A 23408-nucleotide genomic window follows, 5' to 3' on the forward strand; every position below is an offset into this window, starting at 1 on the left:
AGTACTCTCCAGCACACCCTCCAGGGACTCCAAAAAGGGTGGGTATGCTGAGCTGCTATTTGGTGCATATGCACAAACAACAGTCAGGACCCGTCCACCCACCCGAAGGCGGAGGGAGGCAACCCTCTCGTCTACCGGTGTGAACCCCAATGTACAGGCACTGAGCCGGGGGGCAATGAGTATGCCCACACCTGCTTTGCGCCTCTCACCGTGAGCAACTCCAGAGTGGAAGAGAGTCCAACCCCTCTCGAGAGAACTGGTACCAGAACCCAGGCTGTGTGTGGAGGCAAGTCCGACTATATCCAGTCGGAAATTCTCTGCCTCACACACAAGCTCGGGCTCCTTCCCTGCCAGAGAGGTGACATTCCATGTCCCAAGAGCTAGCTTCTGCAGCCGAGGATCGGACCGCCAGGGTCCCCGCCTTTGGCTGCCGCCCAGCTCACATTGCACCCGACCCCTTTGGCCCCTCTCATGGGTGGTGAGCCCATGGGAAGGGGGACCCACGTTGCCTCTTCGGGCTGTGCCCGGCCGGGCCCCATGGGTGTAGGCCCGGCCACCAGGCGCTTGCCAACGAGCCCCACCTCCAGGCCTGGCTCCAGAGGGGGGCCCCGGTGACCCGCGTCCGGGCAAGGGAAACCGAGATCCATTTATCGTAATCATCATTGGGGTCTTTGAGCCGTGCTTTGTCTGGCCCCTCACCTAGAACCTGTTTGCCATGGGTGACCCTGCCAGGGGCATAAAGCCCCAGACAACTTAGCTTCTAGGATCATTGGGACACACAAACCCCTCCACCACGGTAAGGTGACGACTCACGGAGGGGAAAATGAATATCTATTGGAATATTAGAGGGTAATTTTCGCAACTGACCCATCCTGCTCCACAGACAAAAATGTCCCCAATTATGGTAAAAAAAAAAAAAAAAAGAAGTGGTTGGTCACACAACACACACCCACACACACACACACACACACACACACACACACACACACACACACACACACACACACACACACACACACACACACAGGAAACAAATGTTTTGTTTTGTTTTTCTGTGCTGCTCAGTACAAGTGGCCGGGCCAGTGTTTGAGGACCACTTGTATATGCATCACGATGATTCCACAAAACTTCTGACCATATTGTGTTTATGCAGCATGTTTGGATAAATCCAATATTTGAAGGCAATAAATGAAGTATTCTGTGGTTATAATTGACAACTATTATTACGCTGAGAGAAACGAGCAGTAGTGATGCTGAAGATTCTGATCCTGCACATGATGACTACAAGAATGGATATGAAATACTTGGATTATAATTTCATTCTGTTATTTGAATTCCAGTGGAGTAAAAGTGGAATTCTAAATCGATGAAAACGTTGTTCATGTTTTTGTCACAGTAAACAATAACAGATGCCCATGGTGGCCGTGATTACACATTCCATGTACATTATGATTCAGATAATGCATGCATATATGCATGTGCTGTGGTTACCTTTAGGAAGGTGGTGTTGGTTGGGTCCAGCTTGGAGTTGCACTCAACCTGGAGACCAAGTTCAACAGAATAAGCAACCTCATTCGCAAGAAAAGTTTGACATTGCTGTGATTGAACTGTCACTTTGAAAAAGACAATGCTTTGCAAATGAATTGACGACATCAACAGCGTACGCTCCATTAAAAGAGGCTATATGAGTGACCCAGATACTGCAGCGTGCTGCAGTGATGACTCATTCCACACACACACACACACAGCACGCACGTACGCACGCGCGCGCGCACACACACACACACACACACACACACACACACACAAACATTGCCATTTGCGAAGGGCATGATTTCGTTCACTGAATCCTGCTGAGTTTAATCCAAATCCCTCATATAGATTGCAAAATCATTTGTTGAATTTCAAATTCCATCTTATACCGAAGACAATAAAACAAGTTTGGTTGCATCCGTTACCATGTTCCCTTCTCTCCCCCACCCTTTGTTGATTTCAAGTAAAGGACAGTGATATATTTAGAGGCAAACACTACCTCAATTGTTCACATCAGTGGAGAGGACCTCCATCTGTCACATCCCCAAAAAAAGACATTGATTTTATTTATTTATGTATTTTTTTACATTTTGCCTCTTTTGCTGTTTTTATGTCACCGTTGTTCTGCAGTTGCTGAAGCAACATCCAGCCTTATTCGCCCCCCCCCCCCCCCGACCCCGCGCTTGACTCTTACTCCTCCTGCTTTTGATACGAGAGGTTTGATTTAAGTTTCCGCATAGAGCAGAAACATCTACGCAGCACTTGCACCTTTTTCTAGACCATCTGCCCCCAACAGAACACATGCATGCATGCATGCACGCACGCACGCATGCACGCACGCACGCACACACACTTACAAAGGCAACAGACACCCACTCAAGCAAATGGACAAACAGACACGAGAGGGAAGTATATGCTTGTGGTGAGTTTTATCCAGGCTGTCGAACATGTCTGCTTTGCTTTGGGTAGGAAATGAAGTCATGAACTGCATTTCCATCCGAACATGAATAACATTGCACAGAACACAAATAGTGAACCATATTAGACCAACCCTTTTTAAAGAGGAAGTCATCTTAAATGTTTTTCTACACAATATGTTCTGTGCACCCTGACTAGTCTAAACACAGCATTCCGATTCATATTGTGTTTGTGAAATATGAATTAAGCAGCAATATCGGTACGTTTTCATCCATTTCTGGGGGTCGGTCAGTTTGACACTTGCTGTCGACAAAAAAACTAGTTTTGTCAATTTTATATGCCCGCATATCTGTAGTATGAAATGTGTGGCTAGGAGATGTTTAAAAAAAACCTGTGTCTGTGTGTGGTAGGGTTGTAGCGCATGCTCTTCAGTGAACTTTCGTTGTATTTTGACACAATTTGTCAACCGGTGCCGCGTGGCATTCTCAATGATTCACTCCTCTGTCCCATTTATTTAGGCTCCAGTTGTCACGTTGCACAGTGGTGGTGGACCCCAAAAAGCAAGCAGCAGGGAGGGGCAGGGTGAACTTGAAGAAGTGTATTGATAAAACACAGAAAACTCAATCCTAAACAAACAAAGTCCTGAAAACACAAAGATTCCAAAGGAGCAAACCAAAACCATGGCGGGGGCAAAAAACACACAGGAACAAAAACATGACAGCAGCAATCAACAAGCAAACAGCAACAAACAAACAAACAAACAAACAAACAAACAAACAAACAAACAAACAAACACGACAGAAGCCAAGAGCAAACAATGACCCGACCATGAGTGCTCGGGCTGGGAGTCCTTTTAAAGCCACTAATTACCTAACGACCAACAGGTGTGCAGCTGCAGGGAAAAGCCCCACAGGGCCACCTGTTGGTCACAAACCGAAACATGACAACAATATTTACGTGAAATGACAAACGACACTACTGAAGAGAAATGGAACACGGAGAAGTTGATAGAGCCCACATCAAAATTCAAGACTTTTGCAGGACTTTGTAAGGTCATTCCAAATTCATAAACTCTTCAATGCTTCAATGCTCTTCAAACTTTTTAAGACTTGGCAGGAATCTAGAAAAACAAAAGCGTGAAAAGACAACTACGATGCAACTGGTGCTAATATTGCTTTTCTATCAACAATATATCACCAACCTTTTTGAAACTGAAAGCTACTTCTTGGCTATTGATTAGGCAATCACTTTGATACGCATGTTTGAAATAACATGTTTGATCTAATGACCTTGAATTTATTTGTCTTTGTTCATAATTAATGATTTTCCTCTGTGTCAAGACAATTGTTCATGCTAATAATGTCTCACAAACATTATCTAGAATGATTTGGTAGGAAATTGATAAATATAAGCACTTTATTTCAATAAATCTACGCAGGTGTTTACATGTCCAAATGATCACTTCGATAACATTCCTAGGAAATCGCAATGTTTGATCACTGGTGAGCGATGGGTTGAACAGGCCTGCAGGCTATTTGTGTGGTTCATGGGGACTGGTGGGCGCGGGAAACAGGTGGTCCCTGATATCGATTCAGCGCCATTAGATGTAAAATCAAGGATGGCATTTCTTGAATTGTCTTCAGAACTCTAAATCACTTTTTCATGATTTCACAACAATGCATCAGGACAACACAGGACAATAACAGTGGCTCATTCAAAAATATATTAGCATGGATGATGTGCTGTGGTGTTGTTCGTTTTGTCAGATTTTGGGATTAATTTTATAATATAGTTTTTGCGCTTTTGTAACTTGTGCAGCCAGAGCTCAAACGGTGCTCATTTTCATGATACAGTATGTACGTTAATGCTGTTGTTAAATTAAATTACCGGTATGTAGACAATTACCGCATTGTTTGCGGTTACGATTCCTCAAAAGTTCTACTTGAGAAAGGAGTCATGCCTCACGAGGGCTAGACGAGGAGACAATTGGAAAAGCATTTTTTTTTTAATAATGTAGAGAGGGAACAAAAATTGGACTCACCACTCCTTCCTCAGCAGGGGCATTGTCTCCCACAACCAACATAACCGGGCACCTAAAACAAACCCATCAATTAATTATTATTAATTATGACCAATTCAGGGTGTCCCCCGCCTGCTGCCCGAAGACGGCTGGGATAGGCTCCAGCACCCCCTGCGACCCTAGTGAGGATCAAGCGGCTCAGAAGAATAAATGAATGGATGAATGAATATTATAAGCATTTGACTTCGCCAATGTGCACATTGATTTTTCTGAATATCATTTTTGCATAAAAATCTAGTAAACGTGACGTGCCGCGGACGTTTCTACTATTTTATGACTGAATTAAGGAAATGAAATTTCCATCCACTGATTCCAGAATAAATTCAGGTGTGTTGGACTTACTTCAGGGTTTTGGCATTCAGCACAGTCCCACTGCGGTTCATCTCCAAGTCCCTCCGACTAGAATAGACAAGAATAGTCGAATTTTATGCTCTTTGACAGTTGCTTTGTCTCTGAAGAGTACCTGTGGGTTGGGCTTAGGGCAGAAAGACTTCAGAGTGAAGGTTGAAGATCACAAGTTATAATAATGATGAACATGCTGTCTGTGGAGATGCTCAATCGTCCAGGATAAACATATCCATACGTCTTGAAACGATAATGGAACCAGCATTCTACCTGTTGTACATGTTCCAGAAAAGCTGCAGGTTGAACTGGTTGATGGTGTTGTTGATCTGTTGCCGGTAGCTCTGCACCAGCTCTGTGTTGTTCATCAGCTCCTCCTGTATCCAAATAAAAAAGCTTAATGGCTTTCTGGCTCGTGAGAAAAAGGCTGCTGCGCGACAAGGACTCCTCAACATACCTGACTGAAAAGATGTGGCAGGACAGTGTCTGGCAGGGTGCTCGTCAGTCCTGACAGCTAGAGGAAGGACATGGATTGCATATTGCATGGTATGAACAGTATCCTGCGAAACATCCCTATGTTGTGTGTGTCACAGTTTCGAAATCAAAATCAGTCACAGGAAACATTCTGTCAAGTACCTTTGTGGCAGCCCAGTCAATCCATCCTTTGCCATTGGGGTCAATGTTGAGCAGAACCAAGCCCTCCACCCGGTCAGGGAAGATGAGCTAAATACAGAAACATTTTGGGGGTTCACAGGCTGGCTTCTTTCAGGAAATACCGCAAATGTAACGACAATTACTGAATTGGACTCACAGCAAACTTGGCCAGGATGTACGATCCAGCTCCAACTCCAATCCCAACGATACTCTTGAATCTAAAAGCAGGTCAATGATTGAAGACACAATAGATGTCAGCTTTTTAATATCGTCGTTATACATCGTTCGACGACACAATTTTCGCATACTGTATATGACTGTGTATACTTCCTTATTTATATGAAATTCTGACAACTTTCATGTTGAGATTTGTCCGTAACAGTTGGCATCCCTGCAAGGAGACTATACTGCAGGCGGGTTGTGGAGGGACATTTGGCGAGCTTGCCCGTGCCGACACTGGATACTTGTACTCATGTGTCCCTTTCTGACACCGTTTACAAGACAAGTCTGTTTGCATCTCCAAAATCTACATGAATGGATTTAAATATGACACATTTAAATAAGTCATGTGAAACACTACTTCACGCTTTGGATCAATTCCGGAGACGGGAGTGAATTTCAAATAAGTAATCCTGGCTCTCGTGTTTGTCTGTGGGTGAGTGCAAGTGTGTAACTCAAAGGCATTTTAACGAACAGATTTCCTGCAGCGCAGCACAGAAATAGAGTAGATTATCTTTGCCAGAAAAACAAGGACACGATGTCCCAGTAAACGGCAAGACTCGAAAACATGGTGTTGTACAGTATGAACGAAATGTTTAAGTGCACCAACCCAAAATGCTGCACCACAGTGGACAGCATGCTCGCCAACTGGTCCATAGTGGGATACTGGTACCTGCGGAAGCGGAGGACATGTAAAGACCACAGCCCCATGTCAGTGACGAAGCTTTAAAATTGTTGCATGAGTCACTCGTCGATCAGACCAGCAGTCTAAATCCAAATGGAGTGTTTTTTTTCTTAAATAAAGTGGATGAAGTACAATACGTATATTTGTACAAATCTGCTTTGATGTACCCTTGTGGCAACTGTGACGCTCCAATCTGCTGCCCCGGAGCGTCGACATGGCAAACCACAAAGTGCTTGGTGATCTCCTGCATGTCCTCATTATTGAAGAAAGAATTGAAGCATAATTTGTCTGCAGGAGGGAAAGAAAAAGCAGATTGCAGTCTGATGAGCCGAGGAATGCGATCCCTTTTTCAATTTTGATTCTGTGACCTGCTTCAGAGTCAACCCAAATATTTTTTTGACAGTAATATGTTTTATGCACCTTCACTAGGCTAAACACGGCATTCTGATTCACACTGTTTGTGGAATGTGATTTAAGTAGCAAAAGCCACCCATTTTTTTTAACTGTCTCAGGGGGTTTCCATTTTGTGAATTTCTGTCAGCTGAAAATGGCATCACAGTTGCTCAGGGCAACGACTACTTGCGGCTCACCTGTTTTCCGAAGCTAATTCAACTCATATTCCACATATGCAATATGAATCAGTCCGTTTTTAGAGACTAGTGTGACTGCATAGAACATATTCTTGTCAAAAAAATGTGAGTTGACTTCCATTTCAACTAGTTTTCAAATCAGCAATGTGAGTGAGTGTCAAGCTTATTTAGTGGCAGGCTGGTTACACAACAATCAGATTTTTTGGGTGGGAGTTGTTTTCTGTGCTTAAGTACAGCGCTAATGCAAACTGTGTAATGTTACAGTGGTTTTAACAATAATATTAAATACAATAAGTTGCGAATCATCTTTGACGTATATTTAATTGAATACACAACAAAGACAAGGTATTTAATCTTCAAATTGATAAACGTCATTTAGAGCAAATAATCATGAACGTTGAATTTTACGCCTGGAAGAAGGTTCCAAAAAGCTGGCACAAGTGGCAAAAAAACTGAAAAAGTCCTGTTTGAAACATCCCACAGGTGAACAGGCTAACTGGGAACAAGTAGGTGCTACAATCGGGTCGAAACGGAGCTTACCGGTACCTGAATTGCTCAATCATTCACAGGGAAAGATGGGCAAATGTTCACCTCTTTGTGAACAACTGCGTCCGTTAATAATTGAAAGACAATATTCAACAAGGTTCAGAGAATCTGAAGAAATCACCGCATTTCTTCAGAAGCGGCAAGACCGAAACCAGCATTAAATGCCTGAAACGTTCAATACCTCAGGTGATACCTCATCAAAAACCACCATCAATATGTGAGGGGCTCAGGAACACTTAAAATAAAGAATTATGTCCGTAAATATGGTTTGGTGCTGTACCTGCAAGTTTAACTTAAAAACTAGGCTATGCAAAAGCCATTTATCAACAACACCCGGGAACACCGCCGGCTTCTCTCGGCCCAAGCTCATCTAAGATGGACTGATACAAAGTCGAAAAGTGTTCTGTGGTCTAATGAATCCACATTTCAAATTTTTGTTGGAAATTGTGGACGTCGTGCCCTGCCGGCCAAAGAGGAAAAGAATCATCCAGACTGTTATGGACACAAAATTCAAAAGATAGCATCTGTAATGGTATGAGGCTGTGTTAGTGCCGATGACATGGGTATCTTGCACATCTGTGAACGCGTCATTTTGCATGTAGGTGCTACATACAGGTTTTGGAGAAACATTTGCTGCCATCCAAGCAACATATTTTGCATGGACGCCCTTGCTTATTTCAGAAAGCCAATGCCAAACCACATTCTGAAATTGTTAAAACAGTGTGACTTCGTAGAAAAATTGTGCGGGTACTAGCCTGCTCTGCCTGCAGTCCAGACCTGTATCCCATTGAAAATGTGGCGTTTCATGAAGCGTAAAATACAACAATGGAGACCTCGGCCTTTTGAAGCACTAAAACTGTGCATCACGCAAGAATGGGAAAGAATTCCACCTAGAAGCTTCAACAATTTGTGTCCTCAGTGACCAAATGTTGTTCAAAGAAAAGGTGATGTAACACAGCGGTAAACATGACGCTGTCCCTGCTTTTTTTTTTTTGGAACGTGTTGCAGCCAAAAAATACTAAATTAACGATTATTTGCGAAACACAATAAAATTTAGCTGGTTCAACATGAAATATCTTGCCTCTGTATTGTATCCAGTCAAATATAGATTGAACATGACTTGCAAATCATTGCATTCTGTTTTGATTGATGTCAAACACAACATCCCAACTTCAGTGGAACATGGTTTGCATAATAGACGTCAGCCCTCCATGCCTTTGGTTGGCCTGCTTTGAGCCTGCATGCATGTCAGACTCGGTGAAACCATGCAGAAACATCGTATCCTTCGGCTTGAACGGAGCAGTGTTAATTAAATGGTTTAATTAGCCTGACATCTGGGTTACCGATGGAAAATAGAGGAAGCTCCGGGCACACTGAGTCTTTCTTTTTTACTCCTGGTACAATACATGTCATTTGGTCCCATTCAATGCTGTAGCCGAGAACATCTAAGCCGCATATGGACATACAAGAGGTGAGAATTTTTTCTCTTTGAATTATCCATCAGCAATTTACAGTTTGCACTTTCACCGACTCCATGACCTACTTTCTCCCTCAGCACTGTTTTTTTACTCTCTCTCTCTCTCTTTTACTCATCTTTTCTCTGCAGTCCTGTCACCACACACAAATGCATCTCTGGATTATTTTGCAGTTGTGGTCTGTAACCTCATTTCTATTCCCTGAATCAATGGAAATGTTCTCCTTTTTAAATTCAGGTCCTGTTTTGTTTTCCTTTTATGTCCATTTCACCGATTTACTGGCACGACTCTGTTATGATGGAAATGAATATGAATGTATTTTCAAATTGCCTGGTTGTGAACGCCAATCATCTGATCTGTTCTGCTACGTATTTCGGTCAACTGTGTTGTTTTTCAATGTTTTATAATCTCCACTGATTCAGGGGTCTAATTTGATATGTTTGTACATTTGAGGTTACTTTTCATGCCAAGATTACCATTACCTTTTGGAACAAACAGCAAAGAGGCAGATCTGCGCCGTTTCCACTGTAGCACATGATTCTCAACCCCCTAACCTCTCTGGATAAAGCATCTGCATTGCTGCTGGCTCCGCACCGCCTCCCTCCACAGGACATGGATGTTTTCTGACCTACTTTCCATCACTGTTTTTCCCGCTCATTTGTTCATTTGTCCCCTTTGATATTTTTATTCTTGTCGATACCAACCCTGCTTTTCATCATATTTTGTATCTGGCTTGCTGTCTTTTGTCACGTTATAGGTCGCCGTCTTTTCAAGTGTACACCTTGCTGCGACCTTGAACATTTATACTTACAGCGGGACGGCCACATCTCAACTCACAGTTTAGCTTTTCGTGAGAACAACAACATCGAATGCAAATCATTTGTTCACATAAAGAATTTCAAATAAAATATTACTTTCAGCTAGTATGGAAATTGGCCTACGACGACAATCTATACCTACAATGTACACTGAAACAAATTCAAATTTCAAACGCGTATGTATTAAAGATATTTAATAGATGTAGATTATTGAGTTTCTGCAGAAAAGAAAAAAAACATGTTTTCCCCTTTAAAAATAAACGTGTTGCTTGTCTTGTTTGTGTTCCACATTATCATAGCTGTCATCCTGGCAATTTGAATTTCTCACTTTGTGCATTTGCATGCGTTTGTGTGTGAATGAAAGCAGCTGTCGATGTAGCCAATTATCATGAGAAGCGAGCACAAAAACAACTTTATTAAATAAATAAAAAAACACTGTCAAGGAAGAAATCCACGCTACTTACGGTTGAGTCCCACATCATGATAGGTGAGGATAGCAGGCTTGTTCCCTTTGGGCGCCCCACGGATAACCACATGGAGCATCCCATAAGGGGTCTCAACATCATGTTCCTGTAGAGGAAAAGACGCTTGTTCAAACAAACACATTCGCTCATGTCGAATTAATAGAAGGAGAAATAATAAATTGATTGTTGATCCAAAACGAGTCTGTCTCTGTGGTCAGGGTAATAAAGATGCCTTTGAGCACTTCATAAAGAACACATGTTCTGCAATCATTCATAGACCTGACCCACACTTTGTCAGTCGATCAGAGCCATCAAAAAATGAATGGAGGTTAAGATACATGTTTACATAACCACACAAAGAAAGAACAGGTTGACAAGTTTCAGTCTTGAACTGTGGCGAAAGCTCAGGTGACGGATCGGCGCCAAGGGCTTCATTCTCCTTGTCTCCTCTCTTCCCATCAGTATGTCGCACTCCATTTGGAAAACATCTCTCCAACCACCTCTTGTTGATCGACACACCTCCACATAGCATCTCAGATGCTGCATGCTCACAATTTCAATTCAACGTGATCACACATGCATCATGAAGTTATTTACATAATGTCCAAATGACTCACTATTATTCGAGCTGAATGATAAACAACGCTGCATAACCCCCCGACCTTCTCACCCTTGGCCACAGCTAGAGTTGCAGTCATACCGCCATGCGCTACGACCGAACTCGGACATGAACTTATTAATTCGGGATCAACACAATGGAGAATTTGTGGTACTTACTTTTTAGAAAACTGTTTTTAGGATTGGATTACAAATGGCAAACAGAGTCTTAAGAAGGTGTTAACGTGATGACCTTCAGATGTCGAGAAGGGAGAATCATGAGAGATGGCTCTTATGACAGAAGAAAATTATTGTTGCCTGGACCCTTTGACGTGATCAATTTTCATGCATCAACATGTCACCACCAAAAACACTGAAATATGATCAATTTTTGCACACGTGTTTGTTCATTTCAAGGTTAACAAAATGGCTACAAAGAGGCTCTATGCTTTCTTTCAACAGGCACGTATGCCCATGCGCAACTACATGTACACGCATTTATCCGCAGAGGAAAAAATCACCTGTGGTGGCATACTTAAGTGTGTCAGTGGGCCAAATGAACAGAATGACCCATGATTTGCTCTGACACTGCAGTTTCAGCTCGGCATGAAAACAAAGTGTCAAGCAGCATTACACTGCACATACACTGTAGCAGCCTGAAAATGCCACTGTAGTTTTGACATGTTCTTATTTATTTTGCAACCACTCCTTCCGTGTACATATTTCACAACAAAAAAACATATTATTATATTATTTTTATTTTCATCAAATCCAATTTATCCACGGCGATAAATTCCAATCACAAACCGCTCACCGATGCAGCATACCACAACCTTCATCACTCATACCGCATCACTCGCCACAGCATACAACGTAGCCTGAATCCAGTCCACTCACCCCGTCCCAGCATTCAGGCATGATTCCACAGTAAATGTTCTCTCAGTGGCGAAACAAAAGGAGGAAGATGCAGACAGCCAGGCCTCTCCTGTTTTAAGGGACTAGATTCTGGTCAGCACCTGCTGGAGAACGAAGACGGCGGACGATATATGCTGCGCACTGCTGCAGTGTCTTTGTCTGCTTGGAAGCAACCCGCACCCAGACTTTAAAGCCGATGCCCTCCCCCTCGGCTCTCATCGCTCTCACACACTGTCGGCAACAATAACATGGGGGGGCGGGGGGGCTGCACACATGCGAGGATTGGCCAGAACTCTGCATCTCCATCATACAATTGGATACAATGTACTGGCAGTCTTTTACGCATCCTCCCTCATAAGCATCACGGCCACATATCAGCTTCAAGGCTACGTGCCAGCTTTGGGTTCAGCATCGCTCCACAAGGCTACATGGGAGTTATAATGAAAGAGTACACATCGATGTCACATCCAGACAAATCAACTGAAGCGCAAAATAGAAATTCATTCTTGGAACAATCAGTGGATTCACTAGATAAGCCAGATAGCAAAGAACATCCTAATGTTGATTTTAAAACAAAATTGCATGTAATAAACAAATAATGTTAGTATTACCCAACCAACCAGGTTGAGTGTAGTGAGGGGAGGGTGTTTGTTGAGACAAGGATGCGGAAGAAGGAAAAAGTGGGGTTCCATTTTTGTTTTGAAAAATTACACTAGATAAAAAAATCTGCGAAGGATGAACCGCAATAACGTTGCACCCGAAGCGACAGAATGATCGCTTCGTGCACAACAATAAATGGAAGTGGATCCCCGAAATAGCAGACACAGAAAAAATGTTTGTCAGACAAAATGAGATTTAATATAAACACAAAATACCCGTCTAGGCGAAACAACAGAAGACGCTGGTCAAAATAAGGACCAGGAATGAATAAGGAGGCAACAGAAAACGCTTGCGGAAAAAATAGCAAGGAGAATGATTAGGCAACTACAGAACTTCACACGAGAGGATAAGACTCGACTTTAAGGCAATAATTTACTCGAGAAGGACTCGGCGAGAGTAATGGCATGGCGTGGAATACTCCGGCAGTGAGTTGACTGCCAGAGCGCCCAAATAAAGCCTGTGTAATCATCACAAATGGGTAGCAGGTGTGCAGGCGGCAAGCAGGAAGCCTGCCCCCCTGCTGACAAATATGAAACGTGACAAACGTGAGGCGTCGCACCACATGCCCTCTGACAATATATTTTATTTTCTTGGCCCCTCAAAATTCTTTAACAATCAATTCAAGTCCACCCCAGTAGAGAAACAGCATAAAATAAGTTAACCACTAAAATACATCCTTTGATCATAATGTATGTTGGACACTACAGTATTTGAAAGAAATGAGAATAGGACAGCTAAAACCTCTACTTGCTTTGCTTTTCTCTATTATTAAGTCATAAAAATGTGAAGAAAACACTGAGATTGAAATTGGAGGTGTAAAAATAAAATCGATCAATCAACAAGTAATCAATTATATTGCGGAACACAATTTTTGTTGAGTTAGATCGGAGCGCCGTTTTTAACAATTTTTTGGGTGCAGAATCCAAACTGTTCTCATTTTTTTCTCTATTTTGGCAGGTTTTTGAGTTACAGATCCCCATTTTCTTTTTTAAAAAAGTGAAATAAATGTGTATGTACTGTAGGCAAATAAATATACAGGCTGTATCTCACTGAGCAGCAAAGATTTGTGTCATGGTTCTGTTTCGTTTGGCTCCAGCAGGTGGCATCGGAGGGCATCTCCAGATTTGCACCTATTTCTCATCGTGCCATCAGCTCTCTGCTGCTTAAAAGGACTGACAAGCCATAATCGTTGTCGTATAATTCACCTTTCTCACAACTTTTGGACCAAGTGCTTATTCTATCGCATACTGTTGTGTAGTATTTACTCTGTTTTTTTCCCCTCATTTTTGTATGTGCCTGTTTTCATAGTGTTGTTTTTCATGAATTTGGCTTTTTCCTTTTGTCCTTTTGGTGACAGGAGAATTTGCCTTGTTATTTTCCTTGCTTTTGCTAGCGCGTTTGGCGCGTTTGTCTCATTATTATCCTGGATCCTTGTTACCAACGTTTTACGTTGTACTTTGTCGGTCTCGTGTCCTTGTTCTCCTATAAACCATTTTTTGTAAATGATCGTATCCTGATCTGCGTTTGTGGGATCCCATTCAGTTCCAGATTCGTCCGTTTGTGCGCGCATAGCCAAAATGGTTGTTGTTTTTTCATCTGGGTTTGATGAAGGTCGCAAATATGTCCACCAACATTTTTATGGTCTTAAACATTTTTTCTTTGGAGCAAAAGGAAAAACTGTGAAGGTCTGAAAAATTGCAAAGTGTTTAAATACGTTGCAAGAGGAGAAAACTCTGGGATGGGAACAGTTGGACGAGACCATGTAAAGCGACTTCCGGACGGCTTCGAGGAAATTCTGGTCCACCGTCCAGCGTCTCAGGAGCGTGAGGCAGGGCACAATGAGCACTGTGCACAGTGGGCAGAATAGTTCTAAGACCTCTTTATTTACACCAGTGTTTCTCAAATAGTGGGGGTGGGGGGGGGGGGGGCGAGGCTCCGTCAAGGAGGGCGCGTTTGACCTCGGGGAACATTATTGTATATTTTTTACTGTCCTAAAATAACATGCAGTTGCACCTCCACTACGTTAGGGGACAGTAGAGCTCTCATTGGCAGTTTGCGCAGGGAGCATTCTTAGGGAGGAAATAAGACGTGGCGTATATAGCACTTGGCTTCACTGACTGTGTCAACAGTGGCAGACGAGGAAAAATCAGTGAGTTTAATGTGTCTAACAGCATGAAGCTAAATCCCGGCTACACATTGAGCAGGAGCCGAGAGTTGCTGTGTCTAGCTTCAAACCTCACTTCGAAAAGCTGTGCATTGCAAAACGTGCTCATTGTAGCCATTAATCCAGACATCATCTTTGATTTAAAAAAAAAAAAAAGCACACATCATTTTATATATTTTTGTTTTGCTGGTTAAAGTTTTTTTTTTTTAGATAATGTTGGTGATTAGTTTGAATGCATTAGTAGTTTTTGATTGTATGTAATTTTATTTTTCAGTATCGTATGGTTTGACATGGTCGGTTAAAAAATATTTATAGTTATGTAACCAGGTGAACCTTACTTAGATGCTTGTAGTGAAGGCTTCCTTGTTTAACAAATGTAGCACTGTCACTTTAAGAGCCACACTAGATCAAAACACGCGGGAACATATGCAGCGTGTGAGAATCAGACCAGAAAGGGTGACATGCACGTAAAGGAGGATAGTCGCTGAACTGTGCCACTGCTTGTCCCAACTTGATACACCCATGATCGTCCTCGTAACCCTGGCGATATTCAGGTAATTGGTAACTAGTTTACCATGACGCATGTTAGGTGTTAATTTTGGACAGATGATTAATTTATAATTAATAATAATTAATTCTGGAGTGGTTTGGGTTGGAGTTTGAAATCTACCACTAGTGAGTCGTGTGAACAGCTGTACAGCGTAAGTGTTCGCAATGTTATAAGATGTAAATATGTTTTTTTTTTTTACTGTAAATTATATGAACTGTGTTATCTGTTCTTTAGAGGGGAGATCATTTGTGTTTGACCACGTGCTTTGTACACACCCAACACACCGGAACATATCGAGTAAGTGTGGCTGCATCTCAAAACATTGGGTTGTAATGATTATTTGTTCTGCACTAAGAAGTATTGTGGCTTGTAAATAATGTATTTTTATTTCTGTTTTCCTATTAAGCAAGCCACTGCTGTTGTCTATTGTGGCGTAATTGTCTGTACTCTGTTAAATGATTTTCTTTGATCTCTTAGATCCCTTTTCGACCTCTTTTAAAATTCAGTTAACATCTCAGTCTTTCATCTTAATGCTGAACAATTTTTCATTGTTCAGTCGGGAATAATGCCCACCTAAAAATTATTTTGTGTCCAGTCCAGTCTTTCCAACGACCCGGCTACACAATTTTGGTGTCAGAAGTGGGATTCCCTATTAAGTTCTGAGATTGTAGTGGATAGTGTGAGTTGAAGTATAATAGACAACAGTAGTGGTGAGAAGTGAAGCAGTCCTGACGCCATAGTGTGGAGTGTCGATGGAGTAAGGCCTTCGTGTACTGCCGGTGGTTCATGTGGCTGAATGTAGAAGAGCCTCGCATCGACACGCATCACTGGACGCGAGGGAGTCTTCAAAGCTGCCAGAAGCGAAACGGATTGACTTTTTGTGACTGTTGCGCTTTGCTGTGTTAAATACATTGCAACGGAGACCTGAAAATGTCAGAGGACGACGCGCAAGCAGCTGGCATCCTGGCAGGAACCTACAGCGATGATGATCCAAGTTCCTTACATTTGGGTGAGGAAGGTAACTGCGTGACCGCGTTACAGTCGCAAATTAGCGAACTCAGTCGAAAACACGAAGCTATCATGTCAAGCCTTGCAAATTTGGGAAATGTTCAGCCCAGATCAATTGTTTACATCCCAAGAGAAAAACATATTGTACCTTTTTCTGGTGAGATTGGGAAAGATGTTGACACTGTTGATGAGTTTATAGAGGAAGTTGAACGGGCAATAAGAACGAGAGGTCTCCAGGAGGACGACAAAGTAGACTTCATTCTTTCACTGTTAAAAGGTTCAGCCCTAGAGGAGGTTAAACTGTGCATGCAAGGGCAACCTAAGGCGCCCAGTGATGTGTTTTCTTGTTTGCGTGAAGCCTTTCGAGAAAAACGTACGGTACCGCAACTCCTACACGCTTTTTATGCTCGCAGACAACTTGATGGAGAAGAATTGCGTGAATTTTCACATCCTCTCTCCCAACTACTCAATTCAGCCCTCCAACAGTCGCCTCATGTGGTATCTGATGCTCAGATCGCTCTTAGAGACCAGTTCGTGGAGGGAGTGCGAGACTCCACCTTGAGGCGTGAACTGCGTAGGCTGCTCAGAGAGAGACCGGAAAGTAGTCTATTCGATGTGAGAAAGGAGGCAATGATGTGGGCCCTTGAAGACCAACCACCTCACACTAGTGTTGCAAAGAACAGAAACCTGGTTAGTGACCACCAGGATAGGACATTAGAGAAGAGAGACACGACCACTGAAGTCCAAACTGACTTATCCGTGACCCTGCAGGAAGTAGTTAAAATAATTGCCCAACAGGGAAAGGCTATTAGTGAATTGACAAATGCCGTCAGTGGACTCACCATGACCAGTAGCAGACCTAAGGTTCAACCCAAATATACGAGTGACGGCCAACCAATTTGTCTGCGATGTGAAGGTGTTGGACATATTGCGAGGCAATGCCCGTTGACACGCAAACCCTCATATCAATATCAACTATGCCCAGGGAAACGGGAATCCTCCACTGTTGTGAGCCGGGCAGTGAGGGGTCGGAGTGAAGTTTCAGGTAGTTTGTTGACGAGAGAACATTTTATAGAGAGGGCTATAGGTAAGTGCCCTGAAGTAGACATACAGATTGGTGGAGTCCCCTTGCCATGCATACTTGACTCTGGAAGCAATGTAAGCACCCTCACAGAAAGTTTTTTCAGAAACTGTCTTAATGGAGGAGATGAAGATATGCACTGTACTGCTAAATGGCTTAAACTAACCGCAGCAAATAACTTGCCTCTACCCTATTTAGGTTATGTTGAGTTGGACGTGCAGGCAATGGGAGTCAGGATCCCTGAGTGTGGATTCCTAGTTATCCAAGATAGCACAGAGGAGGCTGGCAAATCTCTTCAGGGAATTATTGGAATGAACATTGCCAAGCGATGTCAACAATTGGCATTGGCACAGTTCGACACCACTTTAGGTGGTGAATTGGATTTTGCCTGGAAAGAGGCCTTTCAGCGCATGCAAGAAACAGAGTTGGTAGGAAGGTTTCAGCTGCTCGTGTCATAGGAACAAGCAAAGTTAGAGTACCGTCTTTTTCCGTCGCAACAGTCTACGCACGGGGCCTAAAGAGGTCGTCCAATGATGCTGTAAGCATGCTGCTTGAACCTGGAAATAGCCAATTACCAGGAGGATTGATTGTGGTACCAACAGTAGTCCCTTCCCACAGCAATGTTTTCCCAGTCCAAGTCATCAACTTGTCTCCAGAGGACATCTGGTTAGCTCCAAGAACACGGCTAGGTATTCTAAGTCAGTGTCAGTGTAGGGAAGGCGATCCCTTAGAAGTAAATTTTTGACAGATTTCGGCCAACTACGAGGAAGTCACAATTAGTCAGAAAAGTGTTCCAAAGTCAAACTGTGACGTACAGAGCTTACTAGATCGGTTGGACATAGGTGGTACAACGATCCAACAGGCAGAGTTTAGGGGGCTCCTGACAAAGTATGCGGTTGTCTTTGCTCTACAAGACGAGGACTTGGGATTTACTGACAGGGTTAAACACGAAATCCCCGTGGTTGATGAAATCCCAGTAAACCAAGCATACCGTCGCATCCCACCTAATCAGTATCAGGAAGTCAAGAACATATATCAGAGTTGTTGAGGAAAGGTGTTATTCAAGAGAGTTCAAGTGCTTCACCAGTCGTCTTGGTCCGAAAATCAGATGGCAGTTTGAAACTTTGCGTTGATTATAGGAGGCTCAACTCGAAAACGAGGCGGGATGCTTTTCCACTCCCCCGTATCGATGAAAGCCTGGATGCTTTAAGTGGCGCCAAGTTCTTTTCCACACTTGATCTCGCCAGTGGGTACCATCAGGTGGCAGTACATGAGAAGGATAAACACAAAACGGCTTTTACCACACCTTTTGGTCTTTATGAGTACCTTAGAATGCCTTTTGGGTTGTGTAATGCGCCCGCCACTTTTCAGAGACTAATGCAGACTACAATGAGTGACTTGGCGTTTCAGATCGTACTGGTCTATTTGGATGACCTACTGGTCTTCTCACCAACCTTCCATGACCATCTCGTGAGACTAGAGACAGTTCTGAAGTGATTGAGGGACAGAGGCCTTAAGGTAAAGATTGATAAATGTCACTTCCGAAAAACGGAAGTGAAGTTTCTGGGCCACCAGGTGTCTGCGGAAGGCTTAAAAACAGACCCAGATAAAATAAGTGCAGTGAAACAGTGGCCTATTCCTACTACAGTAAAGGAACTCAGGTCTTTCTTAGGGTTTTGTAGCTATTATAGGAGATTTGTGGAAGGCTTCTCTAAGATCGCCGGACCACTTCATGACGTTGTTAGCACCTGTGCAGCAGAAAATAGTCGGGCCAGGGCTAGCCAGTTGGTGTCCGCTTGGCTTTTCAAGTGTTAAAAAAACGGCTCACAAGTGTACCCACACTAGGTTACGCAGACTTCACCTCACCTTTCATACTCGAGACAGATGCCAGCAATTTAGGTTTGGGTGCAGTCCTTTATCAAAAACAAGCGGGTCAGAAGAAGGTGATAGCTTTTGCAAGTGATAGACTTAGGGGTGCTGAGAAGAATGATCAGAACTATAGCAGCATGAAGCTTGAACTCCTAGCACTAAAGGAGGCAGTGACTGAAACGTTTAGGAGTTATCTGCTCGGGTCCAAGTTTACAGTCCTCACAGATAATAACCCTCTATGTCACCTTCAGACTGCTGACTTAGGAGCAACTCAACAGCACAGGGTGGCTCAGTTAGCAATATTTGATTTTGATGTAAAGTATCGTCCTGGCAGATGTAATACTGTAGCTGATGCCCTTTCTCATCGACCGGTGAATGATGTGCCAGAACCGACCAGTCAAGATGCAGAGTTTGATGGTAGTGTAGCAATTTGTAGCTCCCTGAGGACAGGGACGGTTTAGAACCAGAGTTGGTTTTGGCAGGAGTCGAGACCCATATGATCAGACAGCTGCAAGCGTCAGAGGCCAATGAGACAGTAAATGATGAAACTGTTCAAGATAATACCCCCACACTGCCGGGATATTCCAAGGAGGTACTTCAAGGATTTCAGGCTGCCGACCCGACTCTCAAAGTGGTGCGAGACTTTTGGAGAAAACCATCTTATCAAGAAAGAAGGGGCCTTTCAAAGCCAGTGCGCGCTCTGCTAAAACAGTGGCCCCGTCTCAGAGAGAGAGATGGACTCTTGTACCGAGTGATTAACGATGTTCACCTGGGAGAATGCTACCAGTTGTTACTACCTGCCTGTCTCAAAGATAAAGTTCTCAGAAGCGTCCATGACCAGATGGGATGTCAGGGTATAGAGCGAACATTAGGTCTGCTGCGGCAAAGGTGTTTCTGGGGAGGCATGCATGAAGAAGTTGAGCAGTGGATAAAGAAGTGCCAGAGATGTGTTTTGACCAAAATGCCACAACCAAAGATTTGGGCCCCCCAAACTCCATTTTTGGCGACTCGGCCACTTGAGGTCGTTGCTGTGGATTTCACGACACTGGGACGTGCAATAGATGGGCGTGAAAGTGTTCTCGTGATAACGGATGTATTCACGAAGTTCAGTCAGGCAATTGCTGTTTTTCAAGTATGGTGTGCCAGAACGCCTGCACTCAGACCAAGGCCAGAATTTTGAAAGTGCTGTCGTGTTTGAGTTGTGCAAGCTCAATGGAGTTAAGAAGACCCAAACCACACCCTATCACCCCCAAGGCAACCCACAGTGTGAAAGGTTCAACCGAACCCAACACGATCTTCTGCGCACGCTTCCCCCTGAAAAGAAACGCAGTTGGCCGGAACACCTGTCCTAATTAGTCTATGCATACAATGTGACTCCACACTCAACAACGGGACATTCACCCCATTACTTGTTGTTTGGCGTCCATCCTCACCTTCCAGTGGATGCCTTACTGGGCCAAGAGCAACAAGTCAAAGATGATACAGTCGACTGGCTTGCCATACACCAGGAACGACTCAGAGATGCACATGCCTGGGCAAGAGAGATGACTGAGAGCAAAGCGGCTGAGAGAATGGCCCAGCAACAGGAGAAAGTCTACTGTGCACCTGTTAATGTGAGTGAACTCGTGTACCTACGTTTCAGGCCTCTCGGAAGAAATAAGATACAGGATGCATGGGCCTCGACCATGTACAAGATTGTGGATGTACAAGGAACCACCTACACAGTAGAGACCCTGGATGGAGGACTGACAAAGAGGGATGTCATGTCCCATGTGTGGGACCAGCGCCCGAAAAGAGAGGTTTTCGCCAAGCGCCTGAAAAACAACCTATTCCAGCTCCACCATCAAGAGACGAGGCGGATGATATCGAGTTCGTATTGGTTGAAGAATTTAATGAACCACTTGCGAAAGAGGAAGTTTCCCAAGAGCCAGATGATAATGATAATGTTTCTGACACTGGTTCTGAGGAGGAGGAAAATTTGGAAACGGACTCGCGTCAAAACCTTGATGCCACGTCAGATGTTAGCATGGCCGAGGAGAGCCCAAGACCTGGGCCTGCGCCGAGGGGAAAAAGAAAAGTGACTGTTAGTGTAGGTGTACCCAGTTCTGCCCTACGCAAGAGTCAGAGGAAAACTGCAGGAAAACACAAGAATCCGTTCAATCTCCCCGTGTCAGCATGCAACGCCATTTCATTAAGTCCGGATGTATTCTCTCAGATTTTAGCAGGGTTGGTCCGCTACACTTCGACCTTCTCCAGAGAGGTAATCGAATGATAAGTCACCGAGGACGTTGACTTGTAGCAGGGAAGAATGTAACCAGGTGAACCTTACTTAGATGCTTGTAGTGAAGGCTTCCTTGTTTAACAAATGTAGCGTAATTTTTGAATTTCAGATGCACTTTAAATCTTTTCTGTTCCAGTTACTAAAGCGATTCTTTGTTTTATGTTGGTTCGTATTTCTCTTTTTTATTCTCTTATACGTTAATAAGGATACAGTGTTATGCAAAGGTGTACTTTTACAACTTTAAAGACAAATTATACTATTTATAGTCGTGCGGGGGGCAGGGGGGGGGGTGAGATGTGTTATCCTCTTCTGAGGGGGGGCATGACAGAAAATAATTGAGAACCACTGATTTACACCAACATGCCTCCCTTAGAGGAAACAGTGTCTGGAGACTTAGGTGGGCTCCCCAATCTCTGGGGTTGAAGTCACCAAGGTGCTTAAAAAGCTATTCAGTGGCAAAAACCTTTGTGGGTGGATGAGTCTGTTTGAAGTTCCTCAAAGCTCTGGATGATGTTGGGTTGTCCGGGTTCACACACCTCTGCAACATCTCATGGACATTGGGGACAGTGCCTTTGGATTTTAACAACCATGGTGGTGTTCCCTCTTTTTAAGAAAGTGAACTGTGTGTGTTCAAACAACAGAGGAATCACACTCCTTAGCCTCCCTGGTAAGGTCTATTCCAGTGGTTCTTAAACTTGTTAGAGGTACTGAAAACAATCGGTTCATATGCTTCAAGAAGTGTTCCTTCAGTTTTGCCGGTGCGAGACGAGAGCTGTTCAAAACTTGGCATGACTAATCAGACAGATAGGATGCTGAATGCCATCATGTTCGTTGATGTAAGTAAATCCATGTTTTACATATTGGTCTGACCACTTCCTTTTTTTTGCTTGCATAGAATGTGTTAAGACATTTTAAAAATGCAATAAATCACACGACATACTATCACGACAGTCCCTGGGGTTCGACCAAACCCCAGATTAAGAACCACTGATCTATTCAGAGGAGCTGAAGAGGAGGGTCCATGGGGATATCGCGTCTCAGATTCGATTTTTGTTGTTGTTTTTAATGGGTCAGCAGGCGAGGCATCAAAACTAGGAACCGACATTTTTCAATTTGAACAAGTGGAAACATTTTTGTCCCGCTTCCACTCGATTTTTGAGGGTCGATGCCAACCCTGAGCCTAAAGATGGGAGAGAAAAATCTACAAAGCTAGCCAGGTGCCATGTTATCAGGTTACAGGGTGTATCAGAGGGTTAAACATGTTCATAATTTCATATATGGCTAAAAGTCAAAGTGTGGTGAGTCCTGTCAAGCGACTGCACAAGGACAGTCACTGAATGGAGTCAACAGTCTCGAAAACATTCACTGTCCTCTATTTCGCACCTGTTTCCTCTCTTTGTATTGATATAATATTGCTGCAGTGGCCAGGGTAATTGCTTCTTCTTTGACACTTCAACTTGTTTGTGGTTCAGTTAAAAACAATACACTGCAGTACAAATAATAAATATTGAATACATATTTAAAAACATTGAGACTAATACAATAATAAAATATATAAAATATTGTCAAATATTACTACTGGTACCAACAAATATTTTTCAACACCCCACCAATATTGAGTCATTATTATAACCTTTTTTTCAGCCTCTAAATGTTACGAACTCGGGTAAACCGAGTTAGGGAGGGGGATCCAAAAAACGTAGACAAAAACAAGGTCTCCGAAGTAAGACAATTTAATGTCCAAACCGAACTGAAAATAAGCGAGAACATAAAGTGCTGGTCCACAATGAGGACCAGGAGGTAAATCAAAAACGACTAACAAAAGGTGCTTGCACAAAAGAGCAAGAAAAGGAAAGTAAAGCCCACAAACTACGAACGAAAAACAATGTAACACTTTGTACACACAAGAAAAGCCAGATCATCAAAACAAAATCGTACCTACACACAAACTTGGTACCG

At 43.2% G+C, this 23408-nt stretch overlaps 2 protein-coding genes across 6 annotated transcripts in view; one reads left to right on the forward strand and one right to left on the reverse strand.

Moving 5' to 3' along the window:
* The window catches only part of LOC127597715 (uncharacterized), a 166450-nt gene that overhangs the window by 112412 nt on the left and 30630 nt on the right, over positions 1-23408 (forward strand). The gene's annotated exons all lie outside the window — the stretch shown is intronic.
* Positions 1-23408, reverse strand: part of ndrg4 (NDRG family member 4) — a 70018-nt gene that overhangs the window by 11528 nt on the left and 35082 nt on the right. For 3 of the 5 annotated variants that reach the window (XM_052060934.1, XM_052060935.1, XM_052060933.1), the window contains exons 5-14: positions 10325-10430; positions 6599-6719; positions 6357-6419; positions 5685-5745; positions 5510-5596; positions 5331-5387; positions 5147-5250; positions 4874-4930; positions 4493-4544; positions 1492-1539 (exon numbers count right to left, since the gene is read on the reverse strand). In XM_052060934.1, coding sequence (XP_051916894.1) covers positions 1492-1539; positions 4493-4544; positions 4874-4930; positions 5147-5250; positions 5331-5387; positions 5510-5596; positions 5685-5745; positions 6357-6419; positions 6599-6719; positions 10325-10430 — 756 coding nt within the window. Of the gene's footprint in view, positions 1-1491; positions 1540-4492; positions 4545-4873; positions 4931-5146; positions 5251-5330; positions 5388-5509; positions 5597-5684; positions 5746-6356; positions 6420-6598; positions 6720-10324; positions 10431-11818; positions 12061-23408 lie in introns of those variants that run through there. The other 2 variants (XM_052060936.1, XM_052060937.1) reach the window with 2 other exon arrangements.

The sequence above is a fragment of the Hippocampus zosterae genome, chromosome 3, assembly GCF_025434085.1.
Source record: "Hippocampus zosterae strain Florida chromosome 3, ASM2543408v3, whole genome shotgun sequence".
In the NCBI taxonomy this organism is placed as follows: domain Eukaryota; kingdom Metazoa; phylum Chordata; class Actinopteri; order Syngnathiformes; family Syngnathidae; genus Hippocampus; species Hippocampus zosterae.